The 19,366-nt window shown below is 48.8% G+C and overlaps 1 protein-coding gene across 1 annotated transcript; it reads right to left on the bottom strand.

The window, feature by feature from the left end:
• Positions 1 to 285: 285 nt before the first annotated feature.
• Positions 286 to 2,847, bottom strand: LOC123086593 (exocyst complex component EXO70B1-like). Its single transcript, XM_044508359.1, has one exon. It carries the CDS (start codon positions 2,664 to 2,666, stop codon positions 540 to 542), a length of 2,127 nt encoding a protein of 708 aa, XP_044364294.1. The 5' UTR covers positions 2,667 to 2,847; the 3' UTR covers positions 286 to 539.
• Between the last annotated feature and the right edge of the window lie 16,519 nt (positions 2,848 to 19,366).

Raw genomic sequence — 19,366 nt, forward strand, 5'->3', positions numbered from 1 at the left:
CATCTCCATCGTGAGATGCACATAGCTTGGATTATTTGGCTGAATTGTATATACTTGGTGTCCCATGCCACCTCTCATGCCAGGAAAATGAATTATAGAAAAGAGGAGGTCAAACGAATCATGCAGTACAGAACAACGTGAGCTCCATATGCAACAGTCAGTGTGCTCTGCGCGCCAGCCCTCCATGATGGGATCAAGATCCCGCTATTATTATTCTCAGGAACCGCAGGATTCCTGAGACATGCATGCAACGCCGCGTATAGAAAATGCGATTAGCCGCAGAAGAATCAAGAATCAAGAGAGTTACTATATATAAACAGGTAATTAATTAACACGCATGAACGCTCGGATCGATCAACGGATACACACGCACAAACACACACATCTATCTGTCCGCCGCGACCGAGGCGAGGATTGATCACTCGACGCGGTGAAAAAAAGCAGAGCAAAATCGTAAGAAGAGCAGAGGAGGTACATTTTGTCGCCGGAGTCGAGAACGGAGGGCGGCCGCTGCCCGATGAATGGATTCGGTTCGTCGGTTAATTTCTTCTCCTTGACATGGACCCGGCGCTGCCCTCAAAGAGCTCCTCGATGATGCCCTCGAGGTCGTCCGCGCTCAACTTGATGTACTTCTCCGTCTGCCTCCCCGCGGTGAAGTGCTGCGCGAAGCGGCCGAGGAAGGACCGGTACGCCGGCACCACGACGGCGGCGATGGATACCCGGAGCTCCGACTGCAGCTGCTCGTCGCTCACCACCCACGCGCCCTGCGTCCGCTGGATCTCGTCCATGGCCGCGTTGAACTGCTTGAACCGCTCCTTGAGCACCGGCTTCTGCACGTGCCCCTTCACCGTGATCCCGCCGTCGTCGCGGAGCACGTTCAGCACGCGGCCCCACGTCTCGCGCTGGTAGTTCTTGTGGTACTGCCGGAGGTCCGTCGACCGCTTCCTCGCCCACGCCTCGCCGACCACCGCGTTGATCTCCGGCGAGCCCCGGATCTTCTGCAGCATGTACCGCCCGTTGTTCATCAGGAAGATGCTGCTCAGCGCCAGGTCCTTGTACAGCTTCGACTTGGCCTCCAGGCTCCCGTGGAGGAGCTCCATCACCTCCATCAGCTGCGCCGCGAACGGGTTGCTCTCGCCTTCGTGCCCGGGGGCGTCGTCGGCGTCCGGCCGGTGGAACTCCCGGAACACCTGCTCCAGCGTGTTCTTGTATTCGCACGCGTACTTGAGGTAGTTCATCAGGTAGCGTGTCAGCGGGTGCACCGCACCGCCGGGGACCGGCTGCTTCCCGGCGTCCGCACGGATGGAGCTCTCAAGGTCGCAGAAGATGGCGGCGGCCGACTCGCCTAGGCGGGACCGCACAGAGGCGAGCTCGGACTTGAGGTCGGCCAGCGCTTCGGCGCCGCTGCTGTTCTCGCCGCCTTCGGCCTTGTTCGTGGAGATGAAGCCGTCCACGACGGGGGCTCCATCGCGGATAGCCTCGTACATGTCGAGCACCTTGAAGAGCTTCTCGGCGGCGCGCTTGGTCATAGCCACGGCCTCCGTGAAGTTAAACATCTGGAGCATGGCGCAGCGGGCCAGGTCCGCGAAGATATCGCGGCCAAGGCCGGCGTTGCGGCCAACGAAGACACGGACGCAGAGGTCGTGCTCGGCGGAGAGGCCGGCGTTGAGGATGTGCCGGTACGCCTTAATCCATGTCCCGATCTCCGACTCGAGCCCCTCCCATGCCATCCTCACCACATCGTCAATGCTCGCCTTCTCGTACCCGAGGCTTTGCATCGTGGCGTCCAGCGCATTCCTGCGCGCCACGAGGAACACCTGTGTGCACTCCGTCTCGTAGCCCGCGGTGATCATGATCTCGGCCATGGCGCGGAGATGGTCCACTGTCTCCGCCGGGAACGGCTGGGAGGCGTCGTCGCCTGCACTGCCGCCCTCAGTGGGAGGAACGACGGACCGATCTGGGTCGCCACCTTGCCCGAACGACGGCGGGCGCTTCATGGACTTGGCGGTAGCGCTGCCGGACTCGCTGGCGTTCGGCGTTTTGGTGAGGCGGGGGTCCTCGAGCAGCGCGTACAACTCGTCCTCGAGGAACGTCATGGAGCGGTGGAGCACGCCGGTGACGCGGTGCACGCCGATGGTGTACTTGACGGCCCCCTCCGTGCCATTGCCGCCACCGGTGGCGGTGAGCGCGGATGCGAGCGTGACGATGCGCTTGATCGCGGCGAGGAGAAGCGGCTGCTGGCCGCCTTCCCCCAGCGCCCACTTACCCTCCTCTCCTTCCGACTGCGCTATCTCCACCTCCACGGCGGAGGCGAACCTGTCGAGCGTCACCTCCGAGATGCTCAGCGGGGCATCCCCGTCCCGGCTTGCGAGGAAGGCCTCGACCTCCGCCGAGAGCTCGGCGAGGTCCGGCTCCTCATGCGGCGGCGGCTCCGGCGTCTCGCCGACCCCGGTGCCGTCCGCGGCGCCACCCTCTCCGCCACCCGCCGCCGCCTTCTTATCGCCGGCGGCTTCGGCGGCATCCTTCTTGACGCGCTCGATGTGCTCGTTTAGCTTGATGGCGCCGAGGGAGAGGTTGCGGCCGAGCTTCTCCTCGCGGATGGTGGCCTGAGAGAAGCTGCTCGACTTCTGCGGCAGCATCGCGATTGGTATCGGTATCCTCTCCATTTCTCGCGGCTAACAGCAACGGAAGCCGAGCTCCGAGCAATGGCGGATGCCCCTGCGCGCGCAAAACGCCTCGATCGTTTGGGCGTGCAATGGCGGAGAGGGAGAGAGAAGAGAGAGGATGGGAATGGAGGAGGTGTCAGGGGTGGCCCGAAGTTGAGGGATGCATGTTTTGAACGAGTCTCCCTCTCCGTCTTCTTTTAGCTTTGCGCAGTTTGCTAAAGAAAGCAGAGGCGTTCGTTAATTGTTTGTCATTGAGTTTTTTTTCGTTTTTAGGGCTTTTTTTGTTTGTTTTTTTTATTTTGGGTAGTCTTTTTTTTTTCTTTTCCCAGAAACGGTAGTGTTCACATGATGGATGAAGTTGCGCTCGTCGTCGACTGCCTCGGTGGCAGTCATATATATCTGTTTTTGATCGAACGGTTCGCAACCATCTCCATGGTTTTGCAACTTGGCCTCCACTGTAATCCAATTCGACCACAACAAGTGCCCCGTTGTAGACCCTGAGGCGCCACCCGTTCGTCCAGGACGCGCTGGATCTTGAACGCCGCCACGTGCTCGCACTGTCGCTGAAACCATGTGCACCCGCCCCCACCTCCTCCTTCTCTTCTCTTGATGGAGAAGCAGTGTGATCCTACATAAACAAACTAGCCATGCTGCACTGGCACACACCGCAGCGGCCATGGCCAGCTGCACACACTGACATAATTCAAGGAGTGCGCGCGGGGGCGTGGACGTGGCTGGGCGCACACGCGTGGTGCAGAGTGAAGCGAGAAGGGGATGACCCGGCCTTGAGCTTGTCCATGTCCATGGCCACAGTGGCCTTGCTTGGATGTGCAAGTGCTTTTTTTTTTGCAACAAGGGTCCTGATGTGGCTTTTGAAGTAGCAGATACAAACTAAGGTGGTGCTCGACGCCGACAATGTAGATGAGCTTTTGCAATAGCGGCGGCGAATGACGACAATGCTCAATGGCGGTGACTTTTTAGCAGCATAACCTCTATTGTAAAGAAAGATTGCTAAGTGGTGTTGATCGGGTGACGTTTTTGCAACATCACCTCTGTTGCAAATGCTTTTGCGGCATCACCTATGTTGCAAAGTTCTCTGCAGCATCACTTTCATTGCAAATGCTTTTGCAACATCACATATGTTGCAAAGTTCTTCGTAACATCACCTTTGTTGCGATGGTGAGGGAGTCCTGGATTAAGGGGTCCTTCGGTGTCCGGGTTATTCGATATGGGCCGGACTGATGGACCGTGAAGATACAAGCAGAAGACTCCCCCCCACCTCCCGTGTGTCCGGATAGGACTCCCCTATGCGTGGATGGCAAGATTGGTGTCCGGATATGTTATTTCGTTCCCCCACAAACCGACTCTGTACAACCCTAGGTCCCTCCGGTGTGTATATAAACCGGAGGGTTTAGTCCATAGAGGCTATCAGAATTCTCATAGGCTAGACAGCTAGGCTTTGGCCATTATGATCTCGAGGTAGATCAACACTTGTAACCCCTATACTCTTCAAATACAATCAAGCAGGATGTAGGGTTTACCTCCATTATGAGGGCCCGAACCTGGGTAAACATTGTGTCCCCCTTGTCCCTTGTTACCCTCGATCCTCAAACGCATAGTTCGGGACCCCCTACTCGAGATCGGCCGGTTTTGACACAGACATTGGTGCTTTCATTGAGAGTTCCGCTATGTCGTCAACAGAAGGATCGATGGCTCAGCCTGTCATCGACGACGATGCTGTCTCCAGGGAGACCTTTTGTGTTTGGCAGCTTCGCTCCGTGTGCCAATTCAACTGGTCACCTTGAGCAGGTCGATAGCTACGCCCCTGGTCATCAGATCAGGTTCGGAAGCTTGAATTACATCGTTGATATCCGAGGAGATTTGATCCCTGAAGGGTTCTCGGCCTCGGCCACCGCTCCTCATCTACATGAAGGAAACCCGTCGGGTTCCACCATCAAACTCCGTTCAAGGATCAACTCTCGTGCCTGCCCTGGCCTTAGATCCAGAGCGGACCACTCTGTTTGAAGACGGGAGGCTAAGCCCCGCCAGACTCTCTCCTGTCACGGAGCTCCCTACCGGAGACCGAGAGGTGACTGAGGGAGTCCTGGATTAGGGGGTCCTCGGACGTCCGGCCTATGTGACGTGGGCCGGACTCGTGGGCCGTGAAGATACGAGATGGAAGGTGTTCCCCCGTGTCCGGAGGGGACTCCCTTGGCGTGGAAGGCAAGCTTAGCGTTCGGATATGAAGGTTCCTTTCTTTGTAAACCGACTCTGTACAACCCTAGCCCCCTCCGGTGTCTATATAAACCAAAGGTTTTGGTCTGTAGAGGTGATCATAATCATACATGCTAGACATCTAGGGTTTAGCCATTACGATCTCGAGGTAGATCAACTCTTGTAACCCCTATACTCATCAAAGTCAATCAAGCATGAAGTAGGGTATTACCTCCATTAAGAGGGTCCGAACCTGGGTAAAACATCATGTCCCTGTCTCCTGTTACCTTCGATCCTAAGACGCACAGTTCGGGACCCCATACCCGAGATCTGATGGTTTTGACACCGACATTGGTGCTTTCATTGAGAGTTCTTCTGTGCAGTCAGCAGGAGGTTCGATGGCTCCGTCAATCATCTACAACAATGCCGCCGTGAAGGAGACCTTTCTCCCCAGCCAGATTTTTGTATTCGGCGGCTTCGCGCTGTGCGCCAACTCGATTGTCCACCTTGAGCAGATCGACGGCTACGCCCCTGGTCATCAGATCAGTTTTGGGAACCTAAACTATGTCGCTGACATCTGTGGAGACTTGATCTTCGAGGGGTTCGCCGCCCCAATTGTCGCTCCGGCCTTCGATCCAGAACGGATTGTCAGGTCTGAAGACGGGAGTTTAGAGCCTGCAGGACTCTCTACAACTATGGAATTTGCTACCGGAGATCCGGAGGGGACGGCGTTAGTGGCAAACACAATGACGAACCGAACTCCCCTTGATGCTCAATCGCCGGACAATCCGTCGGACTCCAAGTCCGAACTCTCAGGGTCCGTGTTAAGTAGGCGAGAGTAGGAGGCTTCAACCCCGGACAGCCCCGCGAACTCTCTTTCCTCTACCCAAACCTCGCTTTTGAACGAGGCTCTCGACATGATGCGATCACTAGCCATTACGGAAGGATCGCTTCCAAACTATGCCCAGCCCGGACTAGGGACTGAGAGCAGGGAATTTTATGTCCCATCCACCACCCACTTCATAGACACTGTCGAAGACCTAACCGACATGCTGGATTACGCCTCCGAAGACATCGATGGTATGGACGACGATGCCGAAGACGAACAAGGCCAAGACCCTCCGTTTACCGGATGATGGACGACCACTTCCACATACAACGTGTACATGGTGGACACACCCAAGGAGGACGACGACGGCAAGAAGGATCTGGATGAGGACAAGCCTGCCGAAGCCCCTCCAAAGCGTCGACGTCGGTGACGCCGCTCAAAATCATGCCGTGACAAAGACAGCAATATCGGCACCGGACATGATAGCACTCCAGAGAATGCCGAAGACCCCAAAGCCCCTGTAGAGCCAACATCCGAACATGATGATTGGGAGGACGGGCAAGTACAACCCGATGATCCTATCGAGAACGAGGGCTCGGAGGACAGCAATTACATGCCGGTCTCCGAAGAGGATGTGAGCCTCGACAACAAAGATTTTATCGTGCCGGAGGAACCCCTCGAACAAGAGCACATTAAACGCCAGTGAATCGCCACTACAAGAAGCCTGAAAAAGAAACAACAGCAGCTTCGAGCTGATCAGAATCTGCTCAATGATAGATGGACCAATGTCTTGGCTGCTGAGGAATACGGCCTTGAGCGCCCAACTAAGAGTTATCTGAAATGCAGGCTACTACCCCAATTCGATGACGAGGCCCTTGAACCCATAACGCCAAAGCACAAAACTGCCGACAAGCCCAACCGACCACCGCGTGGACGAGACAGATCGGCCACTTACACCGAACACCAGCCCGTGCCACCCCGCCGTAGGGGCAGGGAGGTAATGGCACCGGGCTATACCTAGGACTTATGCAAGGACCTGGACAATAGAGTCGTCCTGACAAGATCAATCTATGGATCGAGGGGGCATTCCCCAACGCACGGGGACGACCATCAGACCTGGCGGGACAGGCGCAACCTTGCACGAGCCGAAAACCGTATACGACCTTCATCCGAACTATGTCATGATGTCGCCTAGTATAGAGGCGCCGTGCACCCCCTATGCTTCACCGATGAGGTAATGGAACACCAGTTCCGAGAAGGGTTTAAACCCATGAACATCGAATCATACGATGGCACAACAGATCCCGCAATATGGATCGAGGATTTTCTTCTCCACATTCACATGGCTCGCGGTGATGATCTACATGCCATCAAATACCTTCCCCTAAAACTTAAGGGACCAGCTCGACAATGGTTAAATAGCCTGTTGGGTTTCGTAGTAATTTCAAAAAAATTCCTACGCACACACAAGATCATGTGATGCATAGCAACGAGAGGGGAGAGTGTTGTCTACGTACCCATGCAGACTGACTGCGGAAGCGTTGACGCAACATAGAGGAAGTAGTCGTACGTCTTCACGATCCAACCGATCAAGTACCGAAACTACGACACCTCCGAGTTCGAGCACACGTTCAGCTCGATGACGATCCCTGGACTCCGATCCAGCAAAGTGTCGGGGAAGAGTTCCGTCAGCACGACGGCGTGGTGACGATCTTGATGCACTACAGCAGCAGGGCTTCGCCTAAACTCCGCTACAGTATTATCGAGGAATATGGTGGCTGGGGGCACCGCACACGGCTAAGGAATAGATCACGTGGATCAACTTGTGTGTCTAGAGGTGCCCCCTGCCTCCGTATATAAAGGAGCCAAGGGGGAGGGGTGCGGTCAGCCCTATGGAGGCGCAGGAGGAGTCCTACTCCTACCGGGAGTAGGACTCCCCCCCAATCCTATTCCAAATAGGATTCCCAAGGGGGAAAGAAAGAGAGATGTGGCCGGCCACCTCTCCTAGTCCTAGTGGGACTAGGGGAGGGGGGGAGGCGCACAGCCCACCATGGGCAACCCCTTTCACCTTTCCACTAAAGCCCAATAAGGCCCATATGGCTCCCGGGGGGTTCCGGTAACCTCCCGGTAATCCGGTAAAATCCCGATTTCACCCGGAACACTTCCGATATCCAAACATAGGCTTCCAATATATCAATCTTTATGTCTCGACCATTTCGAGACTCCTCGTCATGTCGGTGATCACATCCGGGACTCCGAACAATCTTCGGTACATCAAAATGCATAAACTCATAATATAACTGTCATCGTAACCTTAATCGTGCGGACCCTACGGGTTCGAGAACAATGTAGACATGACCGAGACACGTCTCCGGTTAATAACCAATAGCGGGACCTGGATGCCCATATTGGCTCCTACATATTCTACGAAGATCTTTGTCGGTCAGACCGCATAACAACATACGTTGTTCCCTTTGTCATCGGTATGTTACTTGCCCGAGATTCGATCGTCGGTATCCAATACCTAGTTCAATCTCGTTACCGGCAAGTCTCTTTACTCGTTCTGTAATACATCATCTTGCAACTAACTCATTAGTTGCAATGCTTGCAAGGCTTATGTGATGTGCATTACCGAGAGGGCCCAGAGATACCTCTCCGACAATCGGAGTGACAAAACCTAATCTCGAAATAAGCCAACCCAACATGTACCTTTGGAGACACCTGTAATGCTCCTTTATAATCACCCAGTTACGTTGTGACGTTTGGTAGCACCCAAAGTGTTCCTCCGGCAAACGGGAGTTGCATAATCTCATAGTTATAGGAACATGTATAAGTCATGAAGAAAGCAATAGCAACATACTAAACGATCGGGTGCTAAGCTAATGGAATGGGTCATGTCAATCAGATCATTCAACTAATCATGTGATCCCGTTAATCAAATAACAACTCCTTTGTTTATGGTTAGGAAACATAACCATCTTTGATTAACGAGCTAGTCAAGTAGAGGCATACTAGTGACACTCTGTTTGTCTATGTATTCACACATGTATTATGTTTCCGGTTAATACAATTCTAGCATGAATAATAAACATTTATCATGATATAAGGAAATAAATAATAACTTTATTATTGCCTCTAGGGCATATTTCCTTCAGTCTCCCACTTGCACTAGAGTCAATAATCTAGTTTAAATCGCCATGTGATTCAACACTAAGAGTTCACATCACCATGTGATTAACACCCATAGTTCACATCGTCATGTGACCTATACCCAAAGGGTTTACTAGAGTAAATAATCTAGTTCACATTATTTATGTGATTAACACCCAAAGAGTACTAAGGTGTGATCATGTTTTGCTTGTGAGATAATTTTAGTCAACGGGTCTGTCACATTCAGATCCGTAAGTATTTTGCGAATTTCTATGTCAACAATGCTCTGCACAGAGCTACTCTAGCTTATTGCTCCCACTTTCAATATGTATCTAGATCGAGACTTAGAGTCATCCAGATCTGTGTGAAAACTTGCATCGACGTAACCTTTTACGACGAACCTTTTGTCACCTCCATAATCGAGAAATATTTCCTTATTCCACTAAGGATAATTTTGACCAATGTCCAGTGATCTACTCTTAGATCACTATTGTACTCCCTTGCTTAACACAGTGTAGGGTATACAATAGATCTGGTACACATCATGGCATACTTTATAGAACCTATGGCTGAGGCATAGGGAATGACTTTCATTCTCTTTCTATCTTCTGCCGTGGTCGGGCTTTGAGTCTTACTCAACTTCACACCTTGTAACACAGGCAAGAAACCTTTTCTTTGACTGTTCCATTTTGAACTACTTCAAAATCTTGTCAAGGTATGTACTCATTGAAAAAACTTATCAAGTGTCTTGATCTATCTCTATAGATCTTGATACTCAATATGTAAGCAGCTTCACCGAGGTCTTTCTTTGAAAAACTCCTTTATGCTTTGCAGAATAATTCTACATTATTTCCGATCAACAATATGTCATTCACATATACTTATCAGAAATGTTGTAGTGCTCCCACTCACTTTCTTGTAAATACAGGCTTCACCGCAAGTTTGTATAAAACTATATGCTTTGATCAACTTATCAAAGCGTATATTCCAACTCCGAGATTCTTGCACCAGTCCATAGATGGATCGCTGGAGCTTGCATATTTAGTTAACACCTTTAGGATCGACAAAACCTTCTAGTTGCATCGCATACAACTCTTCTTTAGTAAATCCATTAAGGAATGTAGTTTTGTTTATCCATTTGCCAGATTTCATAAAATGCGGCAATTGCTAACATGATTCGGACAGACTTAAGCATAGATACGAGTGAGAAAATCTCATCGTAGTTAACACCTTGAACTTGTCGAAAACCTTTTGCGACAATTCTAGCTTTGTAGATAATAACACTACTATCAGCGTCCGTCTTCCTCTAGAAGATCCATTTATTTTCTATGGCTTGCCGATCATCGGGCAAGTCAACCAAAGTCCATACTTTGTTCTCATACATGGATCATATCTCAGATTTCATGGCCTCAAACCATTTCGCGGAATCTGGGCCCATCATCGCTTCCTCATAGTTCACAAGTTCGTCATGGTCTAGTAACATGACTTCCAGAACAGGATTACCGTACCACTCTGGTGTGGATCTCACTCTGGTTTACCTACGAGATTTGGTAGTAACTTGATCTGAAGTTACATGATCATTATCATTAGCTTCCTCACTAATTGGTTCAGTAGTCACAGGAACAGATTTCTGTGATGAAATACTTTCCAATAAGGGAGAAGGTACAATTACCTTATCAAGTTTTCTACTTTCCTCCCACTCACTTCTTTTGAGAGAAACTCCTTCTCTGGAAAGGATCCATTCTTGGCAACGAATTTGCCTTCGGATCTGTGATAGAAGGTGTACCCAACAGTTTCCTTTGGGTATCCTATGAAGACATATTTCTCCGATTTGGTTTTGAGCTTATCAGGATGAAACCTTTTCATATAAGCATCACAATCCCAAACTTTAAGAAACGACAACTTTGGTTTCTTGCCAAACCACAGTTCAGATTGTGTCGTCTCAACGGACTTAGATGGTGCCCTTTTTAAACGTGAATGCAGCTGTCTTTAATACATAACCCCAAAACGATAGTGGTAAATCGGTAAGAAACATCATAGGTCGCACCATATCTAATAAAGTACGGTTATGACGTTCGGACACACCATTACATTGTGGTGTTCCAGGTGGCATGAGTAGTGAAACTATTTCACATTGTTTTTAACCGAAGACCAAACTCGTAACTCAAATATTTGTCTCCGCGATCAAATCGTAGAAACTTTATTTTCTTGTCACGATGATTTTCCACTTCACTCTGAAATTCTTTGAACTTTTCAAATGTTTCAGACTTATGTTTCATCAAGTAGATATACCCATATCTGCTCAAATCATCTGTGAAGTTCAGAAAATAATGATACTTGCCGTGAGCCTTAACACTCATCAGACCGTATACATCAATATGTATTATTTCCAATAAGTCAGTTGCTCGCTCCGGAGAACGGAGTCTTAGTCATCTTGCCCATGAGGCATGGTTCGCAAGCATCAAGTGATTCATAATCAAGTGATTCCAAAATCCCATCAGCATGGAGTTTCTTCATGCACTTTACACCAATATGACCTAAATGGCAGTGCTACAAACAAGTTGCACTATCATTATTAACTTTGCATCTTTTGGTTTCAATATTATGATTATGTGTATCACTATGATCGAGATCCAATGAACTATTTTCATTGGGTGTGTAACCATATAAGGTTTTATTCATGTAAACAGAACAACAATTTATTCTCTTACTTAAATGAATAACCGTATTACAATAAACATGATCAAATCATATTCATGCTTAACGCAAACACCAAATAACACTTATTCAGGTTCAACACTAATCCCGAAAGTATAGGGAATGTGCGATGATGATCATATCAATCTTGGAACCACTTCCAACACACATCATCACTTCACCCTTAACTAGTCTCTGTTTATTATGCAACTCTTGTTTCGAGTTACTAATCTTAGCAACTGATCCAGTATCAAATACTGAGGGGTTGCTATAAACACTAGTAAAGTACACATCAATAACATGTATATCAAATATACTTATGTTGACTTTGCCATCCTTCTTATCTGCCAATCACTTGGGGTAGTTCCGCTTCCAGTGACCAGTCCCTTTGCAGTAGAAACACTTAGTCTCAGGCTTAGGACCAAACTTGGGCTTCTTCACTTGAGCAGCAACTTGCTTGTTGTTCTTCTTGAAGTTCCCCTTCTTCCCTCTACCCTTTTCTTGAAACTAGTGGTCTTGTCTACCATCAACACTTGATGTTTTTCTCGATTTCTACCTTCGTCGATTTCTACATTACGAAGAGCTTGGGAATCGTTTCCGTTATCCCTTGCATATCATAGTTCATCACGAAGTTCTACTAACTTGGTGATGGTGACTAGAGAATTCTGTCAATCACTATCTTATGTGGAAGATTTACTCCCACTTGATTCAAGCGATTGTTGTACTCAGACAATCTGGGCACATGCTCACTAGTTGAGCGATTCTCCTCCATCTTTTAGCTATAGAACTTGTTGGAGACTACATATCTCTCAACTCGGGTATTTGCTTGAAATATTAACTTCAACTCCTGGAACATCTCATATGCTCCATGACGTTCAAAACGTCTCTGAAGTCCCGATTCTAAGCCATTAAGCATGGTGCACTAAACTATCAAGTAGTCATCATATTGAGCTAGCCAAACGTTCATAACGTCTGCATCTGCTCCTGCAATAGGTCCGTCACCTAGAGGTGCATCAAGGACATAATTTTTCTGTGCAGCAATGAGGATAAACCTCAGATCACGGATCCAATCCGCATCATTGCTACTAACATCTTTCAACACAATTTTCTCTAGGAACATATCAAAATAAACACATGAAAGCAATAACGCGAGCTATTCATCTACAACATAATTTGCAAAATACTACCAGGACTAAGTTCATGATAAATTTAAGTTCAATTAATCATATTACTTAAGAACTCCCACTTAGATAGACATCCCTCTAATCCTCTAAGTGATTACATGATCCAAATCAACTAAACCATGTCCGATCATCACGTGAGATGGAGTAGTTTCATCGGTGAACATCGTTATGTTGATCATATCTACTATATGATTCACGCTCGACCTTTCGGTCTCCGTGTGCCGAGGCCATATCTGTATATGCTTGGCTCGTCAAGTATAACCTGGGTATTCCGCGTGTGCAACTGTTTTGCACCCGTTGTATTTGAACGTAGAGCTTATCACACCCGATCATCACGTGGTGTCTGGGCACGACGAACTTTGGCAACGGTGCATACTCAGGGAGAACACTTCTTGATAATTTAGTGAGAGATCATCTTATAATGCTAGCGTCAATCAAAGCAAGATAAGATGCATAAAAGATAAACGTCACATGCAATCAATATAAGTGACATGATATGGCCATCATCATCTTGCGCCTTTGATCTCCATCTCCAAAGTACTGTCATGATCTCTATCGTCACCGGCATGACTCCATGATCTCCATCATCTTGATCTATATCAATGTGTCGTCACACGGTCGTCTCGCCAACTATTGCTCTTGCAACTATTGCTATCGCATAGCGATAAAGTAAAGCAATTATTTGGCGCTTGCATCTTATGCAATATAGAGACAACCATAAGGCTTTTGCCAGTTGCCGATAACTTTAACAAAACATGATCATCTCATACAACAACTTATATCTCATCACGTTTTGACCATATCACATCACAACATGCCCTGCAAAAACAAGTTAGACGTCCTCTACTTTGTTGTTGCAAGTTTTACGTGGCTGCTACGGGCTTAAGCAAGAACCAATCTTACCTACGCATCAAAACAACAATGATAGTTTGTCAAGTTGGTGCTGTTTTAACCTTCGCAAGGACCGGGCGTAGCCACACTCGGTTCAACTAAAGTTGGAGAAACTGTCACCCGCTAGCCACCTTTGTGCAAAGCACGTCGGGAGAACCGGTCTCGCGTAAGCGTACGCGTAATGTCGGTCCGGGTCGCTTCATCCAACAATACCGCCAAACCAAAGTATGACATGCTGGTAAGCAGTATGACTTATATCGCCCACAACTCACTTGTGTTCTACTCGTGCATATAACATCAACACATAAAACCTGGCTCTGATACCACTGTTGGGTTTCGTAGTAATTTCAAAAAATTTCCTACGCACACGCAAGATCATGTGATGCATAGCAACAAGAGGGGAGAGTGTTGTCTACGTACCCACGCAGACCGACTGTGGAAGCGTTGACGCAACATAGAGGAAGTAGTCGTACGTCTTCATGATCCAACCGATCAAGTACCGAAACTACGGCACCTCCGAGTTCGAGCACAAATTCAGCTCGATGACGATCCCCGGACTCCGATCCAGCAAAGTGTCGGGGAAGAGTTCCGTCAGCACGATGGCGTGGTGACGATCTTGATGCACTACAGCAGCAGGGCTTTGCCTAAACTCCGCTATAGTATTATCGAGGAATATGGTGGCTGGTGGCACCGCACACGGCTAAGGAATAGATCACGTGGATCAACTTGTGTGTCTAGAGGTGCCCCTGCCTCCGTATATAAAGGAGCCAAGGGGGAGGGGTGCGGTCAGCCCTATGGAGGCGCAGGAGGAGTCCTACTCCTACAGGGAGTAGGACTCCCCCCAATCCTATTCCAAATAGGATTCCCAAGGGGGAAAGAAAGAGAGATGTGGCCGGCCACCTCTCCTAGTCCTAGTGGGACTAGGGGAGGGGGGGAGGCGCGCAGCCCACCATGGGCAGCCCCTTTCACCTTTCCACTAAAGCCCAATAAGGCCCATATGGCTCCCGGGGGGTTCCGGTAACCTCCCGGTAATCCGGTAAAATCCCGATTTCACCCGGAACACTTCCGATATCCAAACATAGGCTTCCAATATATCAATCTTTATGTCTCGACCATTTCGAGACTCCTCGTCATGTCCGTGATCACATCCGGGACTCCGAACAACCTTTGGTACATCAAAATGCATAAACTCATAATATAACTGTCATCGTAACCTTAAGCGTGTGGACCCTACGGGTTCGAGAACAATGTAGACATGACCGAGACACGTCTTCGGTCAATAACCAATAGCGGGACCTGGATGCCCATATTGGCTCCTACATATTCTACGAAGATCTTTATCGGTCAGATCGCATAACAACATACACTGTTCCCTTTGTCATCGGTATGTTACTTGCCCGAGATTCAATCGTCGGTATCCAATACCTCTTTCAATCTCGTTACCGGCAAGTCTCTTTACTCGTTCTGTAATACATCATCTCGGAACTAACTCATTAGTTGCAATGCTTGCAAGGCTTATGTGATGTGCATTAGGCCCAGAGATACCTCTCCGACAATCGGAGTGACAAAACCTAATCTCGAAATAAGCCAACCCAACATGTACCTTTGGAGACACCTGCAATGCTCCTTTATAATCACCCAGTTACGTTGTAACGTTTGGTAGCACCCAAAGTGTTCCTCCGGCAAACGGGAGTTGCATAATCTCATAGTTATAGGAACATGTATAAGTCATGAAGAAAGCAATAGCAACATACTAAACGATCGGGTGCTAAGCTAATGGAATGGGTCATGTCAATCAGATCATTCAACTAATGATGTGATCCCGTTAATCAAATAACAACTCCTTTGTTTATGGTTAGGAAACATAACCATCTTTGATTAACGAGCTAGTCAAGTAGAGGCATACTAGTGACACTCTGTTTGTCTATGTATTCACACATGTATTATGTTTCCGGTTAATACAATTCTAGCATGAATAATAAACATTTATCATGATATAAGGAAATAAATAATAACTTTATTATTGCCTCTAGGGCATATTTCCTTCATAGCCTCCCAGAAAACTCTATTGGAAGCTGGGAAGACTTGGAAGATGCCTTTAGAGACAACTTCCAAGGCACGTATATCCACCCCCAGGACGCTGATGACCTTAGTCATATAGTCCAGCAGCGCGGAGAGTCGGCCAGGAAATTCTGGACTAGGTTCCTAATTAAAAAGAACCATATTACCGACCGTCCGGACGCCGAAGCCCTAGCGGCCTTTAAACATAACATCCGCGACGAATGGCTCGCCCGACACCTCGGCCAAGAAAAGCTGAAGTCCATGGCAGCCCTTACAACACTAATCACCCGCTTTTGCACGGACGAAGATAGATGGCTTGCCCGTAGCGGCAACAGTACCAGCGACCCCGGCACTTCCGAAGCCAGAAACGACAACGGAAGGCCCCGACGCAACAAACATAAGCGTCAAAGCAACAATGATAATACAGAGGATACGGCGGTCAACGCCGGATTCAGTGGCTCTTGATCCGGTCAACGGAGGAAGACATTCAAAAGAAACAAAGACGGTTCATCAAGCCTGGACCGAATACTTGATCGACCTTGCCAGATCCACGACACTCCTGACAAGCCTGCCAACCATACCAACAGAAGTTGTTGGGTCTTCAAACATGCCAGCAAGTTAAAAGCCGAACACAAGGAGAAAGGGTTGCCCAACGAGGATGACGATGAGGATCCTGGCCCACCGAACACAGGGGGACAGAAGAAATTTCCCCCTGAGGTAAAAACGGTAAATATGATATACGTTACTCATATCCCCCAGCGGGAGTGCAAACGCATGTTAAGGGACGTCTACCCGATCGAGCCAGTCACCCCAAAATTCAATCCATGGTCATCCTGCCCAATCACTTTCGATCGCAGAGACCATCCGACCAATATTCCTCATGGAGGCTCAGCCGCACTAGTCCTCGACCCAATTATTGATGGATTCCACCTCACGCGGGTCCTCATGGACGACGACAGTAGCCTTAACCTGCTCTATCAGGACACAGTCCGCAAAATGGGTATTGATCCTTCAAGAATCAAGCCCACAAAGATCACCTTCAAGGGAGTAATACCTGGTGTAGAGGCCCGCTGCACGGGCTCAATCACACTGGAGGTTGTCTTCGGTTCGCCGGACAACTTCCGAAGCGAAGACTTGATCTTCAACATCGTCCCTTTTCGCAGTAGCTACCATGCGCTGCTCGGATGAACCGCGTTCGCTCGTTTCAACACGGTCCAACACTATGCCTATCTCAAACTCAAGATGCCCGGACCCCGCGGTGTTATAACAGTCAATGGAAACACAGAACGCTCCCTCCGCACTAAGGAGCACACCGCGGCCCTGGCAGTGAAAGTACAGAGCGACCTTATCATACCAAAAAAATGCATCGGCAGTCAAGCCCCCGAACACTATCAAACGAGTCCAGACAACCCCGCAGAACGACAGTCCAGCTCATCAGGAGCTCGACTAGCAATTTGGCCTCTGTCCCAGACCCAACCAAACTGTGACACATGTACCACGCGTACATCACTACGCGCTGAAGATACCATGGGCAAAGATGGAGGCATAGTAAAGATAAAGTCCAGAATACGGCTCGACCCTATTGGCACCCTCATATTTCTTTTTTCTTATTTTTATTTTTCCAGGTTCCTTACAACCCACATCACCTTTAGGCGGTACAAGGCCCTTTTTCTAAGCCCCTCATGAAAACCCAATCGTCGAATCCTTTCGAAGGACAATACCCCAAGATCACCGCTTCCTTCTTTAGGACCCATACACAGCTTTCCCTTATGCTCGGCATGTAAAATAGCCTCGATGCTTATCGCATCATTTGTAAAAATACATTTTGACATATCAATTAGACTATAACGGAAACAATTTCTCGCCCAACCTATTTGGTACTGGCTTATTTCTTAACCTGTATTCCCTTTTCTTCATCTGATCGCCATGTACACCTTGGTACGACTTAAATCGACAGGGGCTCTATCCGGCCATGTACACTTCTTTGAAACAAGTCTGAACACCTTTATAGTATAATTCGGCGTCACGAATATAGCACTATATGCATCGGCTCCGAATCATGTCTTTGGTCAATAGTTGGGTTTCCTGGCTCCTGTGGTTGCTACCTTACGTTCCGCTCATTCGGCTAAGGCAGTAAAGGGAGAACTACATACTGCGATTGTGTTTCCGGTTTATCTGGAAAAACACCTTAGTAGAGAAAGTCGAAAACTGACCGTCATGGTGCGGCGAGAGCTGGTCAGCTATTCAGAGACCAATTACAAATATCTTACGATTTTTTCCGCTTTACGCGAGGGACCGGTCTTCACCCGGTCAGGCATCCAAAGCACCCAAGTTCGGATAATCGAATAATACCAGGGGCTGCGCCTACAATCTCATTGTCAAACTCTTATGGCTATGTGAGAGCGATAAAGCCACATAGTCTGATTGCCTGGTTCGCCGCACTAACACCTCATAGGACCAAATTGATGGGCCAAGTGTGTTCAGATGCTATTCCAAACACCCCCGTACTACCTACGTGGGGGCTGAAGCCAACGACTAGCCAACTCTTAGATGTCGTAAACGGCCGCACAGGAGGAAAAGAATTTGAGGCAAAATAAGCAACATATTATACATCAGCCTTGTTTCATAATATAAAAGTTCGGGTAGAAGGGATACATTCATTCAAAAATAATGTCTTTCAAGCACTGGCCCTCTACAATGCAGGATCCTTCGAGAACGTCGTAAAAATACCGCTCCGGCGTGCAGTGCTCTTTGCTCGTGGGCGGTCCCTCGGTGGCAAGCTTGACGGCGTTCATCTTTGCCCACTGCACTTTGACACGGGCAAAGGCCATCTGTGCACCTTCGATGCAGACCGACCGCTTCACGACATCGAGCCGGGGGCAGGCACTGACCAGCCGCTTCATGGGACCGAAGTAGCTGCTGGGTATGGGTTCGGCGGGCCAAAGACGGATTATAACATCCCTCATGGCCAATTCGGCCACCCTATGCAGTTCGGTCAACTGCTTCAATTGATCGCCGAGGGGCACGGGATGCTCTGACACAAGGTACTGCGACCAGAACAACTTTTTCGTCGCGCTCCCCTCTTCGGCTCGGAAGAACTCCGCAACATCAGCAATACTCCGGGGCAGGTCCGCAAACGCTCGTGGAGAACTCCAAATCCGGGTCAGCACGATATACTTTCTTCCCACAAATTTGCTATGCATGTTAAAAGCCTTACCCGCCGCAATCTACTTTGCTTCTTGGATCTCCCAATAGGCACTTTGGGCTTCGACCCGGGCCTCCTGTGTACTTTGGAGGGCCTTAGCAAGTTCGGAATTTTGATCCGTAATCTTGCGCTCCTAGGACTCACATTTGCTTATAGCATCCTTGAGCTCTTGCTCGACTTCCTCCACCCTTGATTCATGTTTTAGGTGGGCGGCTCGTGCCTCTTCCGCCTCCTTCTTGGCTTCGGCCAGCGCACTCTTGAGGGTCTTGACCTCAGACGTGTCAGCTATGAGCACAATTATAACACTCATTCAGATAACAAATCAGAGCGGATCTCATTTCGGACGTGTTTCAGTATCACATACCTTGTTATTCCTCTAGCTTCCGCCTTAGCTCAGAAGCTTCAGCGGCATGGGAATCCGACACCTGCATCGTAGCCTATTTGTTCAAATAGATATGTATGTTAATCT

This window comes from Triticum aestivum, chromosome 4A (assembly GCF_018294505.1).
Source record: "Triticum aestivum cultivar Chinese Spring chromosome 4A, IWGSC CS RefSeq v2.1, whole genome shotgun sequence".
Classification (NCBI taxonomy): Eukaryota; Viridiplantae; Streptophyta; class Magnoliopsida; order Poales; family Poaceae; genus Triticum; species Triticum aestivum.

Coding starts and splice junctions, on each gene's coding strand:
- LOC123086593 (XM_044508359.1), bottom strand. CDS start 2,666: ATGGAGAGGATACCGATACCAATCGCGATGCTGCCGCAGAAGTCGAGC.